Source organism: Antedon mediterranea, chromosome 2, assembly GCF_964355755.1.
Source record: "Antedon mediterranea chromosome 2, ecAntMedi1.1, whole genome shotgun sequence".
In the NCBI taxonomy this organism is placed as follows: domain Eukaryota; kingdom Metazoa; phylum Echinodermata; class Crinoidea; order Comatulida; family Antedonidae; genus Antedon; species Antedon mediterranea.
In genome coordinates, this window is record NC_092671.1 from 20,517,801 (window position 1) to 20,541,395 (window position 23,595).

Sequence of the window (23,595 nt, forward strand, 5' to 3'; positions counted from 1 at the left end):
ATAATCATTGAATTATTATCAAAACAGTCCATTGAAGTTTTTGTTTGTAATAGGATACTTGAAGTATCTAGGCGTGATGAAGTGACCCCCAGACTTGACCTTAGCAATAACAATAAGCGAGCAGCGTTTTTTGTAAGAAATATTCTTGTTTAATATCTTACTGTAGGCTCTGTTTCTGCTGAAAAAATCAAAATAATCAATTTTTTCCAGTCACCGCAAACCACAAAAATAATCGCGTTGCAATTTAAAATTGCTACGACTTTAATCGGTTATTCAGGTAATCGGTTTTTAAAATCACGTCATCATTCCCCCACAGCGCAGTTCAAGTTATGAAAGGCCGATGAGAGTTGGTTTGTTTACATCCTACAGTATTGCTGCCTAAAACTCTTACATGTAGGATTAAAAATTACTCTTACGTAAAGCTATATTATTTGTAAAATAAACATCTAGGCCTACTACCGTACCACATACAACAGAATAATGATGTTATATTAATACGGACACGTCGGCGAGAAAAGTTCGTTTCGCCGTTCATTGGTTCTACCTTCGGCCTGCTAGGCCTATTATATGCTATATTATATTTCTACCGAAACAAGTCAACAGACAACAGGCCTAAAAAAGGACATGTAAAACATTGTTAGCCTGGACTGGTGGGATGTAACGGTGTGCATGTAACACGGAATCATGGAGTCTCTCGGTATAATTCTCCCCCACAAAATAATAAAAATCAAATGTTTAACATTTGATTGTTATTCGGTCTACATTGCGATCGTTGTTTTGCTGATCGTCATCGATATCGCGAAAATAAACAGCATGCTTTGTGTGACGTGAAGTTTGCCATACTCTAGAGGTCAAAGTGGGGTAAAAAATCGCTATTTGTGTTGCAGCTCAAAACTGCTCCGCAATAATCGGTTAAAACAAGAAATAATCGATTAAAACACGCAATGGATTGAGTGTTTTTAATCGGTTATTTTTAATTTTTATTTTGTGCCGTTTCTGCTGCCCAAAAATAATAATAATCGATTATTTCTGCTCAGCAGATCTTCAGAATTAATGGTGACCTTGATGATTATAATTTATTAAGAAAGCTGATGAAATGTAGATATAAATTCATATAAAAATGAAGCCTATTGGATGTTGTGATGTTATGAAATGGCCAGTTGAAGTTAAAAAGTAGTTTTTTTCTCTCTTTTTCCCTTGCCCTTTCTCTCTCTTCTACTACCAAATTTACTTCAAAATCTTATAATTTTTTGCTCAATTCATTATCTTTCGAAATTGTGATCTTCAAATTTATTTTTACGTCATCATACCAAAAAATTAGAACATGGTGTGGTTTCCGTAATTTCAGTTTATACAGTAAGTACACTGTACCGTATAGAGTATATATTTTATGACATATAATAGGCACCCATCAGCACAATAAGCATATATGCATCAGGTAATAGAATTGCATAAATCAATATTTTGCGGTTATACTGTATTTAACGTACTTTTTTTAAAATTAAATCAGTAAAATTATAAAAATATCACCTATGATTCGTCAAAGTGACGAATTAAATTCTAGTTTTTTTTAGTTTTTAATTTAAAGGAAAGGAACACCCTAATATCTTACCTAACTATTATAAAAGTAACCCTACCAACTTAATATTCAGCACAATTTATGTTTAAATCGGATTTGTAGTTTTCTAGTAAACAGGATTTTAAAGCTGTTTTCAAGACATTTGAAAATCGCCATCTTGTGCTCATGGCAGCCTGTTTGTGACGTCAGATACGGCCGCCGAAAATTTTAAGATTCGCGGTTGCATTCGGCGCTTCTATTGGCTAAGCGAATCCGCTAATATGATTGGCTAATAACGCGACATGCGGTCATGCAGGACGGCGATGACACGGTATGAGCATGCGCTGGCTTGGTAAACAAACCTTCGATCGATCTTTTCTTCTGCAAGCCAATTCGTAAATCTTTCAGATATTGTTAATCTATTGTTACTTTGATTGCCTAGCTGTTTCAAATGGGATTTGGTAGGGGAATTAACTGGCAAACCTTCCAAACGGAGGCTGTTGGTTGACGATGCAGTGTCTACTTTATTTTCGTTCAACACGAGTTCTAGGCCTAGTAAGGCATACAGTACAGATACACTGGCCGAAAGTACACCATTCTTCGACGGCTTGTTATGCTCAAGAATGTTCTTCTTCTCTTCTTTTTTCCTCATCAGCACGACGCAAAACTAACTCTCTTTCTGTATATTCTGGTTCCAAATTTTCTGAATTATAAAAACTCCAAGCCATATTCCGAAAATATTAGGTATGTTAGGCTATTTAATTGATTTTATTTATGGTTATATCCCGCACTTCCATATTGAAATACTGTACTAAGACGATGGACGCTTGGATTTGCTTGAATGCGTCCACCTAATCTGACGTCACATAATTGCTCTTAACCTGTCAAAATGGCGCTGTTCAATTTCCGATATGTTGTCGTTTAAAAGTCTATTTTTTAACTAAATTGCTTACTATTGTACCTTGAACCATTGTAATCATGTTTTTATTACATTTATCTATAAGCACAGTGGCACATTTAGCCCAGGGTGTTCCTTTCCTTTAAAGAGAGATTATTTAGAGGGTTAGGTTTTTAATATTTAGGAACAAGTTTTATATTTAGGTACGAGTTTTAGGAATGAAATTTATATTTACCGTACCTTTAGTTTTTAGAAGTATGGATACGGTACTCTATTTATCTCTTAGTGTACGTGAATTCTGTAATAAAATTGGTCAATATGTATGAGATATAATTCCGTATTACGCCCATTTACTCAGTCAAGCGGATCAGAAGGGTAATATATCCCATATTACCTGTTTGATGTTTCTACGTGCGCGTTGTTTATGTATTGTATTTTTATGGTTGAGTGCATGCGTAGTTATGACACAAGATACTGTATATATTTGTTTTTTTCTTTGTCTCTTGTCCAATTGCTTATATGTGTACACTAAGAGATAAAATCGTTGCACCCTACTTGTTCTTACGAAATACGGGAAATATCTACGTTCTGGTTCCACATTCCAATTCGGCCTTTGGCCTCATGGAACATGGAAACAGAACGTAGTATAATAATAATAATAATAATAATAATAATAATACTAATAATAATAATATCTTTATTTTAGCCACGGTGATAAAAAAATAATTGAAGATGGTTTCATACTATCACAAGGAGTTATCCGCTATAATGCATAACTAATAATAATTTATATCAAACACATACATGAATTAACAGATAAATACTAGTACTGTACTTACTGTTCATCGGTGTTTACCGCTCTCTTTTCGCGAGACTGCATCATCACTTCTTCTACCAAAAATAATAGGCCTACAAGAGCTAGCCCAACGAAGATGTTACACTTGCTACTATACATGATGATGATAGGTTACACCTAAATATTCCACTATGTCAATTATTTACTCTAAAAGACATAGATTAATTTTTTTTACAGTTATTGCAGATTTAAACGTGACGTGGGTAGTTGGGAGAAAACAAAGACACTACCATCCATTCCCAAAAGTCACCACACATTGCCAAAGTAAAGTATTCTGCACTCGTTGGGAAAGAGTGTGCTGTGCGATTGGTTCGCGCTGATTGGTCAGCTTATTTTGGAATGTCACATTGGTATTCTCTTTTATTATACTCTATTCATGTTTTTACCTGCTTTTTATCCACACATTATTAAGCTCTGTCTACACTCTATAAAACTAGTTTGACAACAAAAAAGTGTGATGTGCCCAAATATGGGAGTGATATTCCCACATATGGTAGTGATATAATTTAAAAAAATGTCCATTATGGGATGGGCCACAGTGGGTTTTTCGTGCCCCTAATAAAGTACAAATTAGGGCCTACAGAGAAAAAAATCATATTTTTGGCCGGTTAGTAATTAAAAAGCAAACTGTTACGTCGACGTACAGTATTTATTTATTATTAATTAGACCATACACAGGTATATTCTGTGTCTAGGCCTACTATTATCTTATTTCCTTATTTTATGTACATAAAGAGTCGTTATCCAATCGAGTTCGAACAATACCATGAAAGCCCCAGTGGTCTAATGGTTAGGACATCTGCATATCAAGCAGGCGGCCCGAGTTCGGGTCTCGGTTGGGGCGACTTTTTCTCATTCTCACAGATTTCCTCATCTTTATCGTTTCAAATTAATTAATTAAATTTCAGTATATCACCGGGCGGTTTAGAATTAATGTTCTTTGCCTCTTGTGTTTATATATATATATATATATAAATCCAAAGGCAAATTACTGAAAAAAATGACAATGCTGTGGGTATCAGTGGCTGGATCTCAATGGAGATACAAAAATAAAAAGCGAAAAGCTAAATCAAAACGATAAAGTAAACAGCCAGAAAAGTTAGCAGAGCTTTCGGGCAACACTAGCCCTTCATCATATATATATATATATATTGTGTGAAATTAGTCACCTTGAAAAATAAGGTAGCTAGAAAAATATATTCATTGTGTAAACGCGGTATTTCGGTTCTTTTAAAGTTGAAACTATCTTACTTAACCAGGGAACAGTGACTCTTCCCTAACTTAACCAAACCTGAACTATATAGGCCTTGCGGTCGCCTTTATTGTAATGCCATATACATTTGCCATTTCACCTGAACCGAGGACGGGGTTTGTGTTTTAATTCGCTATAATAAAATGCACATCATAAAACCGATTATTGAACTTATGTTATCTCGTACCGGATCCGACAGCTCCAGTTTAATATCGTGTTATAAAAAGATGTTAGTATTTGACTGTTATTTATTGGACCATGTTTCATGAGGGTAGCCCATCCAGCAAAGCTGATCAGTGGGGCACTCGACAATACAAACAGTACAAGAATACATTATCATAAAATTAAAAAAAATCATCTCCATGGATAACTTATTTGTTTTAAATTTCCTACAGTAGATCGGCGGATAAAGGACGGGAGATTGTTAAGCAAGATTGGGGTTCTAAGTATAATATAGAATAATATGGATGTCGCGACAGTATGCCTTTATCACAATGTACACTTGTTAGACTCGTTATATTTTAGTACACCGGGACCTCTTTCTATGCATATGTGCTCTACTGTATACGGACTATAAATGAAAAACCAACATTTAATTTATTAGACGGGCGATTACAAAGAAAACATAGGCTGAAATTTTAACAATAGAAATTCACATTTCAAGCTGAAAAATAAGACCACAATGTCCAAAATATTGTGAAGATTTAGTTTAACTTAATTAAAGAGTGTACTGTGGCACTTTGTAATAACCCGTCGCACTTTGTAATACTTGTCGCACTTTTGCAATAATCGTCACACTTTGTACACCTGCTGTCGCACTTTATAATATTTGTCGCACTTTGCAATAATCGTCGCACTTTGTAATAACCTGTCGCATTTTGTGATAACTTCTGTCGCACTTTGTAATAACCTGTCGCACTTTGTAATAACTTCGGTCGCACTTTGTAATAACCTGTCAAACTTTGTAATAACCTGTCGCACTTTGTGATAACTTCTGTCGCACTTTGTAATAACCTGTCGCACTTTGTAATAACTTCGGTCGCACTTTGTAATAACCTGTCAAACTTTGTAATAACCTGTCGCACTTTGTGATAACTTCTGTCGCACTTTGTAATAACCTGTCGCACTTTGTGATAACTTCTGTCGCACTTTGTGATAACTTCTGTCGCACTTTGTAACAAAACTGTCGCACTTAGTAATGACCTGTCGAACTTTGTGATAACTTCTGTCGCACTTTGTAATAATCATATCTTCTATTATGAATGAATCATTACCGCAATGTTTTCAGAAAAAAAGACAATCCCACGAAGTTGAATATAAATAAAGTATCAAGATATTTATGTGCTATCGGTAAACTTCTAAATTGAGTACCAGCCAAAGGCTGGGTATTACAATTATAGTCAGGGTCTTCGTGTATGTTCGACCGTACGTTTTTAATGCCCAAAGTGAGATTTCACTTGATTTCACTTTATGGTAGCCTACTAGGATACCAAAAATGCTAGGTAACACATTTTCACGATCCCGTAACCATGGTAACAGCCCAAAGTTCAAAATGGCGCACAAATGGCCCTATCTCCGTAACACTAGCAAGATATTGATATCAAATTGGAACATATATATTTATATTCATTGTAATGGAACATGTAATGTAATAGGAAATGCTATTTTTCTGCACTATTGACCTTTGACCCGCACTGTATCTAAAAACGACTGATCATGGAAATTTAAAAATGGTCTCAAATTGCTCAGACCATACATATTTATAATTATTGTAATGCAACATTTGTTAGAAAATGACCGGAAGTAAAGTCATTGCCCGTTAACCTAATAAACATGAACTTGATGTATAAGCATTTATCTATTTGAGCATGTATTATTTATGGTAGCATTAAAAAATGGGTTTATACATATTACTGTATTATCATTTGAATATCATTTTTCTAATTCACATATTTAGTTTTTATAAATGTTTAATATTATATACTTTATTGTGTAAGTAAGCGCATTTATCTATGTAAACAACTTTGGACAATAGTAAAAATTACAGCAGAAATTCATTGCACTGTATTCATTTTAATCCCATCCACTTCACTAACATTACGTAGTCCAATTGATTCTTCTTTTCCGGGCGGGAATGTTAATTGCTATACTTTTTACATTTTTCCTGATAAGAAACTGGAGCTCCAAAAATGTGTCAGCATCCTCGTTGTCATCACACCTCAACTCGTATATTGAGTTTGCTGCGCTTGTCTCCGTTAAACTTGAGGCTGTGTTAATTAGTAGTACAGTAAATAGTTGTAAAGATAAAGCTATGTGCTACAATTATAATATACCCAACATAACTACAACTGGAGACGAAAATGGATCCGTTTGCTATTTGTATCAAACCACTTGATCTAGACGAAGATATAAAAAGTACTGGACCACGTTCGGATAGGCCTTAAGTGTGGTTCCCACTAGCGACGCAACACAAGGACGTAACGCAACGCAAGTGAATTGACCAATCACAAAAGCGATGGCTTATTCGCTTGTCATTGGTTAAAACGTTTGCGTTGCGTTTACGTCCTTGCGTTACGTTCTAGTGGGAACCAAGCTTTAAAGTGAAAAAGCGAATCGAGACGTACTTTCGTTGAAGGAACGTGCGGAACGATGCACACAGAAGATGGCTCAATTGCCGTACCGGCCGTAAGAATTTTTCCTATTAGGTTATACAGAAAATATAGAGGGCCTGAATCCTCACATCATAAATGTTCATATGTGACGGAAAACCCTGGAAATAGTTTTCACATAGCTGCTGCAAAAACTATCACGAGTCACCAACCATGTGCCACACAAAATGAAATTGTAATTTCACACTAAAATGACAGACATCTCATATTAGTCTGACATTGTACTTTCTGACATAACATGAATTAATCCCAATATAATACATGGAAAAATCTTTGGAACTGTTCAATGCAAAAATGAAATAAATAAAACAAAAACTTTATACATGTTGCTTATGTTTCTAAACTATTAATTTTTTGACAACCAACAATGTACATATTAAATGAATTAATTAAAACTCACATATAATCTTTAGAATCAATTGTGTTTAACTTCATACAGGTTTATATCATAGGCCTACATATTAACGGATTCTGCCAAAAAACAATAATTTAGCAACGCGACAACGTCCATGCATCTGAGTTTTCTAGATCTAGAATTTATGAAACTATAGCCAATCCAAATGATGTATATAATGAGGTAATTACTAAGTTATATGAACATTTCAAACCCATTAAAAATACAGCATTAACAGTCTATTTCAGAGAAATGAAGCAGAAGCTATAATATAACTCCATGATTTGACCAATCAAAAGCAATGAATTATTTGAACTGTCGCATGTCATTGGTCAACTCGTTTGCATTGCGTCTACGTCCCTGCGTTGCGTCCTAGTGGGTGCATGGATTAAAGCCCGGCGCACACTACAGCTATCGGCTGAGCCAACTGCTGACACGCGCACGAGTAACACTTTGGCTTGGTTATAAATTGATAATAGGATTTGTAGGACTTGGTATTCAGAAGACCCATAGATTATTGCAATACACCCAGTCAGTAGTTAAAAAGTATTGACTGACCTTTTGGCTCCTGTACTGACAAAGCATCCCAATTATTTTTCGGCCAATTTGGACTTACTTAAACAAACCAAATTTGTGTTTTTTATGTAACATTAGAGTTGAGGGATGGGGAAGAGGATGGGTACAAAGAGAAAACAATTTTTAAATATATTCTTTATCAACTTAGTAACAAAATATTCCTTTTCATGTTTCATAGGCCTATAAATAATCATAGAGGACATTTTTTCCTCCATAAAATAATATACCACTAAATACACTGGTAACATTTGCGATTTAATACTTTGTTAAAACTGTTATGGTCGATTGAAATAGTAAACAATACACCACTATGATGTTTATATTTATTGTAATTATTAATAATACAAACGTTGAGAAGCAACTTTCAGTAATAAAGATTATTTGTATATTGTGCGTTTATATATCTAGGGCCTACCCACACATAAGTTTATTTGTACATGTGTTTATGTATCTAATGGTATGCCATTTTATATAATAGTTAGAATTCACTTTTACCAAACTTGGATGGAAAACAAAAATATATTTACCTGAGAAAACTGTAATTTAAAGAAAAAATAGTCAAATTGACTGGAAACCAATGGGTTTTTGGTTGAATTTTACTTTTTATTTTGTCTTTTTATAAGTGAAAACATTATTTTGTTTAGGATTTTTTTCTATGGAAGTAATTAACTTTATTAAAACTATATGTTTTTATTGGGACCTTTAATGTTTATGAGTGCGATGGTAAAATAATTGTTATGAGATAAAAATAGAATTTTAATTTCACAGAATTCAATTAATTATTTTGTTTATGTAACTTCTAACTAAGTAGATTCTTGTCTTTTGATTGAAATTGAATGAAAGGTACATTTAATTCAGTTTAAAATGTATCTTTATTTTTTTATTGTTTTTTTTATAACACCTAACACCTAAAGTATTAAACATTTATTGAAACATTTATTATTTTAGTATCTAGTACATTTACAGTAGAATCTTGCATACCCTGATTTTACGTTCCCTGGATTTTATGTACGCATAAAATGACAGATGACGTCATCATTTTTAGTATTTTATTACATAAATAGTATGCTATTTTCTTACATTAAGGGCGACTGTTTTTATTGAAAGAAAATACAAGAACTATTTTTTATTTATAATACTTTATTTAAACACTGCACAGCCTGCATATTTTGTTCTAGTATAGGCCTCACAGCTAGGCCTCATATCTATAGCTATATAGGCCCTAGATTAGTCTAGGCCTAGCTGTAAGTAAAGTAGATAAACACAACAGACTTTTTACTGTAGCTACGATCTATGTATTTGGAGGTTAACTGTAAGGTCAACCTGGATTTTATGAATCCCATGTTTTACGTATCTTTTTGTCCCGTATACAGATATATTAAAGTTCTCTAGCCTACGGATTATTATTTTTTTTACGTACAATTCTCCTTTTTAGTCTGAATCAGCATGTAATAAAAACAAGAATAATAATTATTATTTCATACAGTACAATTATAATTAATATATCACTCTATAATACACTATAGCACTGGTACCTTGGGAGAAAAAAAATTACAATTTCAAGTATTTTAATCAATTTGTAAGTATGAACATTTTGAAGAAAATGCTTTTATTTATTTGCATGTAATATAGATTTTACAGAATATATTACATAATCACAATGTATTATAACCACTGAATAATTTGACAACTGTTAGTAAAAGCCAATGAAAATCATTCATTAACTGTAATATGAACAAGTTCCCAAATACAGTATTCAACAAAGTCAAATATTTTGGATTCAAGATAATACGACACTGTTCATCATTTTTGCCATTTTCTCTTCATTGCGTAAAATTTTCGACTTAACAGCGCCTATCAGTTCAAGTTGATCCGCAATAGACTGGTCTAGTTCTGACAATTGTGCATATAATGGTTCTAACTCACCCTCCGTTACACTAAAATTAAAAAGATTAAAACAATTACGAATAATTAGGTTTCATGATGAGTTTACTAAATGCAACATGCACTGACAAAAAACTCTTTGCTAGAAATTGAAATTGAGCTATACTGTGACTTTTTTGAAAGTTTATTGTTGAATGGCCATCTATTAAAATCGGAATTCTAAAAGTATACAAATCAATACACCTTTTTCACGAAATAGAAGACATCTTCGATCAATGACAAACAATGCCATGCAAAAAAGCAAAACAGAAATAACATAGTGTTTTCAGCCTATTTTCGGAGGACAAGTTACTTAAAAATTCGTAACTCCTCAACGAACAGTCCTATGGACAACATTGTTACTGTAAAATAGAATAACTGTAAAAAGATTAGCCTACATAACTGTGTGATTGTGATTGCTTAAAATCCATAAAAAAACAACACAGTAATTTTTTTTCTTATACGATCCTATGTTCAAGAGTTTCGATTATTTAGTAAACATGGTGTCCTGAAATCCCCTGATAATGCAATGTTATTTCTGTTGGTTAGGCTTTGTTGCACGGCATTGTTTGTCATCGATTGAAGATGTCTTCCATTTTGTGAAAAAGGCGTATAACATATGTTGAATGTTTATGAGTTGAAGGAAATATTCTTTCCATTCAATACAAACATTTATTATTTGTTTTATAACACACCTATTTTTCTAAAATTTAATTCAATTCATTTTCCAGAAAACATAATTAACATGAAAAAAAAAGTATACATGATAGGTAGCAATAAAAAAAAACAGGAAACCATTCTGGCAGATTGTCAAAAAGCAATAAAAATATCGCTATATACAGACTACATAATTAAGCATACAATCCGATTATAAAAATTATATTAAACAGAAACAAATTTAATTTCATTGTAAAGAAACATGTCCATAATATGTACCGCAACCTCATCTGTGGAAAATGAAATAAAGACAGAGTGGAATAAAGCATTTGTACGAGACTTCTCGTGTCTGAAAAGTTTCTCACTTCTATGTTTTAATCAATTAGTATCATTGACGAAGTCTAAGCCTGGAAGCTACTGTAGGCCATTCAAAAAGGCACTTCTGCAACTTTGGATAAAGGAGTAAAATAGAAAACAACAATGCGCACTACAGATTTATTTTCGAACTAAATATATCAGCATGACAAGAATTCTCAAAATATATTAAAAAGCTGCTTGTGCATTAGAACCCATCATCATCATACCGATGTGCAATTAATTAATCAAATTGCAAGAATACAATCAGGTGTTTCAAATAGCATAGAATAATTTCCAACCACAATATTGTCATCAAAATGAATGAAAGAAAGGGGAATGACAAATTTGGGAGTAACTCAAGCATGGAAAACGAAAAACATTAAAAAAAAATACTTTTCACATTTTAAAGATTAACAAAATTATTTCAAAAGACTGATGATATAGGATTTATTTTTACAAAAAAAAAATACAAATGGTGACCTTAAAATAGAAAATCAAAAAATGTAGATAATGCATCTTTATGATTTTAATAATAAAGTTTAATTAGTTTTAACATTGTAAACTCTGATATTATCTTTCTCACTTTACTTACTTTTGCTCTCGTTTTATTGCTAAGGAATGTTCTTTATTTTCTCTCTTCCATTTATCCAGTTCTTTTTGCATACTATCCATATCTTCTTGCAAATAATCCATAGTTTTTCCAAGCGGATTAGCACTACGTGTTAGTGTTTGAATAAACCCTCGCAATTTTTCAACTTCTCGTTCGACCATCTGGTGTTCCTTTTTACGTGCTGCATCAAGCACAATTGGTTTATCCTGGAAAATTCAAACAGAGAGTACCTAATTATACAATTACTGAATATTGACTGATTGACTCAACAAGGATCACTGCAGATTTTACAACAATTTTATTATACACTGGTCACGTTCAAAATGTCTATTGTTTTTTTAAAGGAATATTACAGATTTTGAATGACTTAAGGGTCTTTCACACCTGTTCCGGCACGGTTCCAGTCCAGCGCCGGTTCTAATAAAGTTCGCACCCGGCATCAGGTTTACTGTTCCGCTCTGGCGTACGGCGGTTGGACACGCTGGATCGTCACGCTTTACTGATCAAAAAATAAGCAAACCTCACAGGAGATTGAAGGGGTCATTAATTGTGTTTAAAAAAAAAGGTCCAACTGTTGAGTAAGTGAATTTTTTTTCCTTAGGTTATAATTACTGTATACTTTTTGCTTTTCGCAACAAAAAAAGAGCAAACATGGGCCAGTATATGTGTCTTATAAATAATGATTTACAATTTATGGAAGATGAATATTACAAATATTACAGAATGACAGAGGAACACTTTGAAACCCTTTTAGACCTAATTAGTGCTGATCTAAAAAAACAAGACACTCGTTTTAGAAAAGCAATTACACCCAGAGAACGTCTATCTATTTGTTTAAGGTAAAATAAATAACTTTTTAAGTTTTATTTAATTAACCGATAATTACTAACAATAATGAGAATGAAGAAAAATATTTGTTTTTACTGGAATGCTATTCATATATTTACAACCATTGCATAAATAAATTGATCATTGGATATAATAATAAATCTTATTATTATTTATCTTTCTATACAGGTTTTTGGCTACAGGCGACTCATATGGATCATTTTATTATAACTATAGAATGGGTGTATCAATGATAGTGGTGGAAGTGTGCATTGCCATCTGGAATAGACTCAGTGGGATATATATGGCAATGCCATCATCATCTGACGATTGGGAGCGTTTGCTAGGAACTTCTACATACGATGGAACTACCCCAATGCATTGGGCACGATTGATGGGAAGCATGTTCATGTTACAGCTCCGAACAATAGCGGGTCTCACTATTTCTGTTACAAGGGCCATTTTTTCATCGTACTTTTGGCATTGGTAGATGCTGATTATTGGTTTACGTATATTGATGTAGGCAATTTTGGATCAGCGAGTGATGGAGGGATATACTCCAGAAGCTCCTTGGCAGAGGCAATCGATAATGGCAGAATTCAATTTCCAGGGCCCACATCTTTACCAGATGCTCCTGAATTAGGTGCAATGCCACATGTAATACTCGGAGACGAGGCATTCCCATTGAAGTCAAATAGGATGAGGCCCTTTCACCGACGAAAAGAGAATTTACAATTACAGGCATTCTCGAGGAAGAAGCATATCAGAAAATGCTTTTGGTCAACTGTGTGCACAATCCAGGATTTTTTTCCGCGTCATCAATTTGTCTCCAAACAATGTTGATCATGTTATAAAGGCAACATGTGTCCAATTTCATAAAGAAAACAAGCCCCTGTGGGGATGCCTACTTGTAACTCCCACTTTGAAAGCACACAATCAATTTTAGACAATTGTGAAGGAATCTCCAATTTGGATAAATTAGGTTACCGTGGGTCACAAGACGCAATAGAAGTACGCAACAAGTTTGCAAAGTATTTTAGTTCTGAGGCTGGCAAGATTTCTTGGCAAAACAAGCATTGTTTTGGAAATTAGAGTAATATTATGAATCTACGTAACGGTCTGGTATTGGGATAAATAAAAATTAAATTATCACCCTGGTAACATTTCTCTTTACATGCCAGATAGTGCAGTATATAAGTTTTTTAAATTCCTAAAAATCATCATGCCACATGAATATAAATTTTGACATATATACTTTTTGTTTTATTTTTTGTTGTTGCTATGTCGAAATAGTTATATTCAAGTGGCAGGATTAGGCTTTCGTGGACATTTAGTTGTTGTTCAATCCAATGATAAAATAGAAAACAAACTAAAAATGTAGAGTTGCATATAAAAACACTTGATTCTTAAATAAAGAAAAACACAGAATACATTACAAAGTACTGGAATCAACAGTGTGTAGTTGTTTGCTATTTATGAATTGATTAAACTGACTGCCTATAAAATGAGAATGTTAAAGTCCCATTCTCCACGTTTTTTAGATCTAATTCTCATCCGGTCGCTGGAAGCAAGACATCGTCACTGGATACCGGACCGGAACATATATGAACAGGACACATCTACAGCATCGAAAACATAGAGACACCGTGCCGGAACCATGCCGAAACAGATGTGAAAGGCCCTTTAACCAGGTAATCATTTTTAATAAAAATTGTTTACTATAAATACAAACTTTTGCAACTTTAATAATAATCCTACTTTGACAGCTGTGAAGCAGAACGATTACCATAAAATAGTGATGCTACAGGATTTTTTGTGATGTTATATAAGATTGGAATTTTACTGATTTTCAATGACTTAACGATAATGAAAACTATTGGTATTGAAAATAGTAATTCTAACATTGATTATTCTTTTGATTTACATACATTTTGGTGAATTTCCTATCACTAGAAAAAGAGTTTAAAAAGGGACATACATACATATTAAAAATAATGCATTACTTAAATTACTTAAAATAAAACATTAAACCAGTCTTAAATGTACGTTTTATGGTAAATTATGATAAAAAGAGAGAAGCACTAACTAAGTAGCTCAAATCGAATGTCCTCTCGATGATGGTCTTTAGGCCTAGCCTAACGAGCAACGTACGTTAGTCAGGCCTAGCCTGACATTGTCTAGTTGCTTCATTAATTGTCTTTCTGTTTTTGGCAGAATCTGTTAATACAAATTGGGGAAAACACAGCATTTACGCTGAAAAGTTATGATTTTTCTATAAAGTTGGTGAATAACAGAAGAAAAATGAAAATATCAATCCGCACGCAATACAAGCAGTATTTATAGTGGGCCGCTTAAATTATTAGAATCAATTTATATTTCATATTTTTACCGCAATAGGCTCATATAATATTTAAAATACAGTTTTGTGACCTTAAAATTAGATAACAAAAATGAAAACTCAATCTAAATTATACCTTTCTGAATTAGCGATGTTCCAAATGTCAGAAATTCCAATTATTTTAATTGATTTTTTAAAGTACTGTATCTTCGGACAAAAGTCTCATTTCATCAAAATTGTGGTTAATTAAAAATTGAATGAATTAAGATCTCTTCTAATTGTATTAGTCTTAAACATTTAATAAATGTTTGAAAAAAAGCACAAAGCAGTTAGATTTTCTTTAATATTAGTTCAAATATATTAAAATATTGTTACTCTGACGGATGATTCTCAGTGGAGACATAATATTCTAGGTATATATGGGTATGTTTTTCAACTTACCCTCAACATCTTTACCAACAGATTATGGGGTTAGCGCAAATTTTCCATCTTTTTAGCGTAGTGGGGTCTGTAAATAATTAATTGGCAATTACTTAAATGTTTCATGTAAATTTATAACTTACATCTTTTTTTTTATCATTCTTTTCCAACTCTGTCTTTGTTTCCATTATCTTCTTGACCAGTGATCCATGCTGACCATCATCTTCCACTTCATTAGGTCCCACCTAAAAAGTTATAGAATTATAACTTAACCATGGAATTAAAAAATATACTGTACCTCCATGCCTATCATGCAAACTAATTCACAAAGGACTAGTAATATGTCCTTATAAGAGTCCAAATGAACTCAGTCATTTATAGGTGTAAAGCCAAACTTGTGTAGTCTACAGAGCCAGGAGTACTTAAATTAACAATTTGTTACTTTCTTGGATCGGAAAGGAGGAAGCAACTAACAGGGTGAATACAGTATTGAAATTTGTGTATTTTTACCAGACAGAACTATCCCAGTATTGGATTGCATTAGGCAGGAAAAACCAACGAATGAGGTTTAATTCCTTGCGTTTATTCACAAAGCCTATAGGATTCCTATACAAACAAGTAGAAAATGTCACTACTCAATATTAATCATTTACTCTTTCACAATGATGAGAGTTTACACATGCCTGAGCTAGGCAATGCGAAAGGGGTAATAGACCATCACCTTCATAGGAAATTTAAATATGAAATTGCTGCACAAATCTATAATAGATTCAGTATTTGCTAATAAAAACTAAAAATATTACAAATTAATGTATGTATAAAAAGTGACAAACCTAATATAAAGAAAAGTGAATATTGTTTATCAAATTTACCTGTTGATTATCTTGGGTAAGTGGCTGTGATTCTTCCACAAGAAAGGTATCATCATCATCATCATCCTCTGAATTGGCACCATTGTCAACAATTACATTATTTACTTGCTTTCCACTACCAATCCTGAAAAGAAAGCTCTCACTTCAATTAAATGTAAATACAGTATTGATGTTGCCCAAAGACACCTAAACACCCATGTTTTTACTATTACGCCTATTCCTAAGACCTCTAAAGCCTGTAGCCCAGATGAATACAGACCGATATCCATTACACATTTATTTGGTCGTATTTTATAGAGTATTTTTGCTGAGTGGATATCTAAAGATTTTCAACCCCATTTGGACCCTCATCTACAAATAACTTGGTTGACCTATGTAACAGGATTCTGTCAGGTACCGATTGTCCAGGAACGTATGCCTCGATTTGTACAGTTGATTTTAGTAAGGCATTCGACCGAATTAATCACACTACCCGTAATCGACAAATTAATTAAATACAAAATCTGTCTATCTGTGATCCCAACCGTTTGTAGCTTTTTAGCTGGAAGGTCACAATGTGTTAGGTTTAATGGAAGTTTACTTGGCCTATACTTTTCACGGTGATGGTAAATGACCTGTTAGAGCACATTTCCTGGAGAGATGGAAGTTTGTGGATGATTTCATTAATCGTATACCTCAAGGTGGTGATACTTAGGTTAGTCATTCTCTTCAGAGTCATCTCGATGCACTTCAGACCTGGTGTGATGAGAATAACATGCAACCTAACCCTGCTAAATGCAATGTAATGCATGTTCATTTTATGAGGAATGAACCAATTTTGTGCCGTTAACAATTGGTGACAATGTTATAGAAGAAAAGCCTGTTGTTAAGTTACTGGGTGTCTTATTACAAAAGAACATGAAATGGGATTATCAAGTTAAAGAAATGATATTCAAGTCCTCTTGTCGTTTGTTTATGTTATATATTTTAAAACGATATGGTGCACCTCGGGATGATCTTGTCTTTACCTATATAACGTACATCAGGCTCTTACTGGAGTATGCTAAGTCCTCTATGGCATTCAGCAATCACTAAACAGCAATGCACAAGTTGGAATTTGTTTAAAAAAAACCCTTTAAGATCATCATCGGCTATAACAACTACTTTAGAAATCTTGAATGTAACATCCTTACAAGACAGACGGTTAAGTGTATATGCCAAATTTGGAAACAGTCTGGTGACATCTGGGCATTTCACTTCGTGGATACCTGAGAACATCAAGCCCGAGAGGACTTTGCGTTTCTTCATCAATTACAGTGTACCTAGATGTAGGACTAACCGTTATGGAAATTCAACTCTTCTTTGTGCAACAAGACTTTTAAATAAATAAATAATAATACAGTAATTGTATTGATCCTTGGAATTAATGACATTTTGAATTTAATTTTTAAGAGGACTTTAAAAATAATAAATAATTTAAATCTATATAATATATATATATTATATTTCTGAATTTTTAATAATTAGATCAAATAAAAATCAATAATTTTAAATTTGTGCAATATTATATTTTTGTAAGATGTAATTATTTATTTTTTATATGTTCATTTTAGTATAGATATATTATTGTTGTTCTTTTTGTAAACTCATAAGATTTTCAAATTTTGTTGCATTTTGAGTATTATACCAAATAAATAAAAAAAATAATTAAATAAAAAATCATGTTTTCCAGTTGACGTTGAATTGCGGCAAGCTGCGTTGAGTTAATGACGATTTTATAGGAAAAGGGGTAAAATCAATAAAGTGGGACTGAGTTCAACTTAACAATCGTTAAATCTGTGAACAAACTATGTACACATTGATAATGTTTTTCATCTTTTTTTGTACAAATTTAAGGTCCGATAAAATGTAAAGCTCTGTTTACACTATCAAACTTCATGTGACAAAAAAATGTGATGAGCCCAAATATTGTAGTGATATACACAAATACGGTAGTAATATGACATCATCATCATGTGACATTTTTTGCCACATAAAGTTTGATAGTGTAGAGAGAGAGAGAGAGTCTAAATTATAATACAAACGCAATTTAATTTAAATTTTGTCTAGTGTAAGCATAGATCAAGATATCAGCATTAAAATGATAGAACCAAGAAAACAAGAACGATCATGTATGTATAATGTCAACTGGCTTAAAGTAAAATACAATTTGGTTTAATTTTGTAAAATAAAAATGCAAATTTACCTTATGTTTGGGTCTTGTACTGCTTCTTGCTTTACTTTAGGTGGAGCTGGTCGGGCACTGCTAGGCCTGTTCATTTGTCGACTGTGAAAATAAAAATATTATTTCTAACAGTATACTTTACTACAATTTGAAGTTTTGTAAAAATAATGAATATATATTACTCTAAAAACATTAAACCAGGTCATTCCTTGTCTTAAATGTTCGTTTTATGGTAAATTATGATAAAAAGAGAGAAACAATGCACTATCTAAGTAGCTCGCGGTGAATGTCCGTTTGTTGGCTGTCTTTAGGCCTAGCTAAGCTAGGCTTAGTTTTGTAGCCTAGCTGGTAAACATCGGTAACGTACAAACATCGTACACGAGCTATATGCCTAGCCTGACGTTGTATAGTTGCTGCATTAAATATCTTCCTGTTTTTGACAAACTCAGTTAATACAAATTAGGGGAGACCCAGTATTTTCGCTGTAAGGAGTCTTCTATTTATTTTGGCCTCACAATTCATCGAAAAGTGGATGAATTACAGAAGAAAAACAAAAATATCAATCCGCGAGCAATGCATGTTGGGATTTATAGCAGGTCACTAAAATTACTAGAATCGCCTTATTTTTCTAATTTTTTTACGATTTAAAGACGAAAAAAGTTATCTGAATAGGACCATATAGTATTTATTTTTACATGTAGTTTGTGACCTTAAATCAGATCTAAAAAACGTAGGGAATGGGTCTTTAAAGTTTATTGTTGTTCAACTTGTTATGGTATAAGAATACTAGGGCAGATCCATTTTACAAGGTGTCCTTTTTTTAGATGTAATAACATTTGATATATTTATGCATGTTTACGATGAATAGAAAGTTGATTACATCTAATATCAAAATTTTTTGTTTAAGTGTACCAAATTTTCAGAAAAAGTACTATGTACTCATTTGTAATGTAGGCCTGCAATAAAACGTCTATTTCAGTTACCTATGGTAGTACATAGTACAGCTAAAAATTACTGCATCGTAACCCATAACAAAAATAAATGCAGTTAGGGCCAATATTTCTATTTAGCCTAGCTAGCCCCACAGCGATTGTTTTAAAAAAAAACAACGAAGTACCATGCACCATACGCCTTTGAGTGCGTACAGAGTACCTATCTAGCATGCAGTATGTAGGTACTAGATAGTAGGCCTACCGTAAATAAAACCTGTGAAATACGTCAGAATGTTGCCTTCAATGCAATAAAAATATTATACAGCCATTGTGAATTAACAAATCGATTGCTATGTTTTAATTCGATGATATATTATTAAAAAAATTGAAATTTCCCACTAGGCCTATGTCCAACGTCCGGACCGGTGAACCTTAGTGAAGTGGGACAACTTTTTTTCATTCAATTTGTATCACCAGACAAGTATCAACATGTTTGATTTGTGTTGTTTTTATCACGTGAGAACAATGTTTGGTCAACCACTGATGTTCCACATGTTGTTTTCGCTCCTAGTTGGTGCACTCTATAATGTGGGTCATGAGTTATTGGATTTTATTCAACAAATGTATTATTTTAGCAGTGTTGGCTGATTCGTTCATAGAATTAATTTTTACGCAATATTTAAATCAATGATTTTAATAAAGTTGTACCATGAAATGGAAACAAAACATTTTAATAATATTCAAAATATCAACAATCGCTAGGCTCTTAGCGCAGGCCTGTGGCTAGGCAGGCCTACTTGTACAAAACTGTAAGGGTAGAATTCGTCGATCAAAGGTGGTTTATTATACAAGCATTGTTCTCTTTTGATAACTGGTAACAATGGTGTTTATTTAACACCCATTTATTGGAGGCCTAGCAAAACAAAGCCTCTCGTAGTATCGCGATCCAACCTTTCGTGGAAACGTGTGTGCGTTGCTTTAGATCTCATACATTTTCTTGTCAGCCATTCTTAAGGTGCATAATGATATTATTTTTGCTCTTGATAAAGGTAATTGTGTTTTGTCTGTGTACCTCGACCTGTCGGCAGCTTTTCCATTCCATTCTTATTGCAAGACTCTTGTCTATTGGTATCCGTGGATCTGCTCTGACTTGGTTCAAGTCATATTTGTCTTCTCGGTAGTAGCAGGTCCAAATTGGTAATGTCAAAACGACCTCTATCGACCTGAAATGCGGTGTTCCTCAAGGATCAATACTGGGTCCAGTTTTGTTTTTAGTTTATGTCTCGCCCTTGAGTGATATCATTAGGAGACATTGTGTTCTATATCATGCGTACGCAGATGACACGCAACTGTACATCAGCTTCAATCCAGCAGAGTTTAATAAGGCAAAGTCGGTTATCGAAGCTTGTGTTGTTGATGTTCAGGATTGCTCCGTTTTAACCATGTAAAATAGAAATCTTATTTTTTCAATCAAAACACTCCAAGAATTTGCATATCAAAAAAATTAGTAAATCTGTTACCTACCACCTTTGTAACATAAGATCAATTCGCAAATCCTTAACCCACTCCTCGCTTATTAAACTTGTCCATGCACTAATAGCATCACGGTTAGACTACTACAATGCCATTTTGTTTGGTCTACCAAATAAAGAACTTAATAAACTAAAACTTATTTTAAATACTGCAGCTCGACTTGTATCCGGCACTTCAAGATTTTCTCATATAAAATTCTTCTTCTTAAATCTTATTTTTCCTATATTTCAAATTTTCTTACCTCAGCCTCAACCATGTGGGGGCTGAGGTCCTGGCTGAGGTTTCTGGTCATCGAGCAGCTCTATTTTAATATAGATAGATACAGATTTTATGTGGAACAAGCTACGCGGTTTCAGCTTACCGTTACCGATCTCTCTTCAAGCCGTACTACTTTCTTGTAGGTTTTAATATATAGGTACAAGGCCTTGTAAAATGGTGTGTACTCAATTTAAAATCATTAGTGTTCATATGCTACACCATTCTCACTAAAACGTATAAATAACTAGATTTAATTTGCAACTATGACAAAGGTTATATGCTTTGATTTAAATATATAAGATATATTGTTTTTTAAAAATGTACTGTAGATATATTGATTGATTTTGTCAGAATCTTGAATCTTGAATCTATATAAATTTACATAAGAGCAAATTTCAATAAATCATGCATAACTTTTATAATTTTTACTCAATGATATAGAATGTCAGTACACTACTTTTGGAAGTGATTTTTAACACTTAATGAATTGATTAATTAACTTTAGTTAGATAATTAAATATTGACAATTTAAACAAATTTAGGTTAGAGATGTTTTCCCAATTTGCTGAAACATACGTGCACAATAATTTTAGGATGCTTTAAATTGTTTTTAATTGCTGAATATATGTACACAACTCAATTACAACATTGTAATGGTAAACTAAAAGTTTTGATAAATACTATTTTCCCTTGTAAAACATACATTTTTACAAATATATTGCTTACAGTTGGTAAAAATAAGATTCAGCGAACTGAATAAATAAGGTAGACTAGGTATTTTTAAAATAAAATCGTAGAGAAATAAGAGGTAAACTAAAGGTAATTAAAAAATACAATCCCTGTATCTTAATTTTTTTTTCATTTCTGAGGACCAGAAAAATCACAAATTTTCGCAAACATTTTCAAAATTATTTGACTTCACACTTGTATAGTGCTCATATAACATGATTTAAAGTTGTAAGTAAGTAAGTTAGTTATAGGATGATATTGCTAAAAAAGATTGTAAAACAGAAATTGTGTTAAAAATTACACAATTTTTAGTTGCGTGCAATCTACAGCTCCCTATGTCGGTCGGTTGTGCATATGTATATTGTATGCGCTACGCACATAATTTTATTTCTACATGGTGCAATATCTGAAATTTATGAGCACCAAATGTGCTTTAATTTTGATAGCTAGTTGTAAAGATATAACAAACGTGATTTCATTAAATCGCGCGACCTCATAATGTTTTATTGTACACCAAGAAAAGCTTACAGCAATTCCTGGCCATGTGGCTTGATGAAATAGATCTCAAGATCATTGATGGAAAAAACAATGTTAAGGAAAGAATAAATGAATAAAAAAACAAAGATTCTGACAAAATCAAAAAGGTATTGCATGATAATGCATATACCCTAAAAATAGAAAACCTACAAAACCTGTGCAATTGTAACCCAAATCATGACAATATTATATCATGTAATTTTATATCCATTGTTTTATCTTCAAAACTCAATGTAATTATGTATGCATAAAAATGCTGATAATTATCAACCTTGCATTGACTTGTGGAGGAAGTGTATCAGCATCTTGTCTTTTCTGATCGTGGTCATAATCTGCAAAATAAATGCCATATTGTAAATGATTTGTGCCTTTCAACTATAAACTAGAAACTCTAATTATATTATTGTCTAATTCTAATACATACACTATCAATTACAAAATTATCCACAATAGTGTACAATATTGCACGCATAAAATATTATTTAAATAAACAATGAATCTGTAATAAAAACAAGAAATATTTCGACTTTAATTATTTTTCTTTCCTCAGAAATAATGATTTATTATGAATTATTAGTAGTTAAACATTTTGTGTAACGTAATCGGAATGGACTAAAAATTGGTGAGTGTAGAGTAGCATGTGTTGGATTTGATACTTAAAAGTAGGAATTTCAAGAGCAGCCAAATGCCTATTTTTCCATAACCTTGCAATGTTTTCTATAGTTTTTTACTGGACGGCTGTCAGCATTGAGCAATTTGCATAATTAGCATAAAAAAATGGCCACTATTTTCATACAAACATGCTATATCTCTGGAAATACTGGATGTATTGAGATATATGTATCTATAATGTAATAGCACTAAGCCAAAATTTGTTCCTCTATCTCCTCTTAAACCGCAAGTCCGATACTAGCGTAGTTTGAGCTGGGGCACCTTTTTATTTCTCTCTACCCATTAGTCTATATAAGAACGGCAAATTTGTACGAAGCAAAACCAGTGAAATAAAAATAAAATGTAAATGAATAAACTTAATTCATGTTTCCGTAGCAATGTGTTTTTCATTCGATTTTTGTGCACTTTTTTTTATCTCTATATACATATCAAATAATTAATACACCACGAAAAACACCCAAAATAACACCCAAAATAATATAGTTTGGCATTTTTATACTCTTGTTATGTGTTTGCGCGCATC

The 23,595-nt window shown here is 32.7% G+C and overlaps 2 protein-coding genes across 6 annotated transcripts in view; both read right to left on the reverse strand.

The window, feature by feature from the left end:
* LOC140040708 (cubilin-like) overlaps positions 1-3,541 on the reverse strand; it is a 143,223-nt gene extending 139,682 nt beyond the window's left edge. For both annotated transcript variants that reach the window (XM_072086837.1, XM_072086838.1), the window contains exon 1: positions 3,296-3,541. In XM_072086837.1, coding sequence (XP_071942938.1) covers positions 3,296-3,411 — 116 coding nt within the window. In that variant the 5' untranslated portion in view covers positions 3,412-3,541. The remainder of the gene's footprint in view (positions 1-3,295) is intronic.
* A 4,072-nt stretch (positions 3,542-7,613) lies between these two features.
* Positions 7,614-23,595, reverse strand: part of LOC140040711 (TRAF3-interacting protein 1-like) — a 115,024-nt gene continuing 99,042 nt past the window's right edge. For all 4 annotated transcript variants that reach the window (XM_072086846.1, XM_072086845.1, XM_072086843.1 and 1 more), the window contains 6 exons: positions 22,672-22,732; positions 18,433-18,513; positions 16,209-16,332; positions 15,480-15,581; positions 11,733-11,956; positions 7,614-10,140 (listed from right to left, as the gene is read on the reverse strand). In XM_072086846.1, the coding sequence (XP_071942947.1) occupies positions 9,984-10,140; positions 11,733-11,956; positions 15,480-15,581; positions 16,209-16,332; positions 18,433-18,513; positions 22,672-22,732 (749 nt within the window). In that variant the 3' untranslated portion in view covers positions 7,614-9,983. The remainder of the gene's footprint in view (positions 10,141-11,732; positions 11,957-15,479; positions 15,582-16,208; positions 16,333-18,432; positions 18,514-22,671; positions 22,733-23,595) is intronic.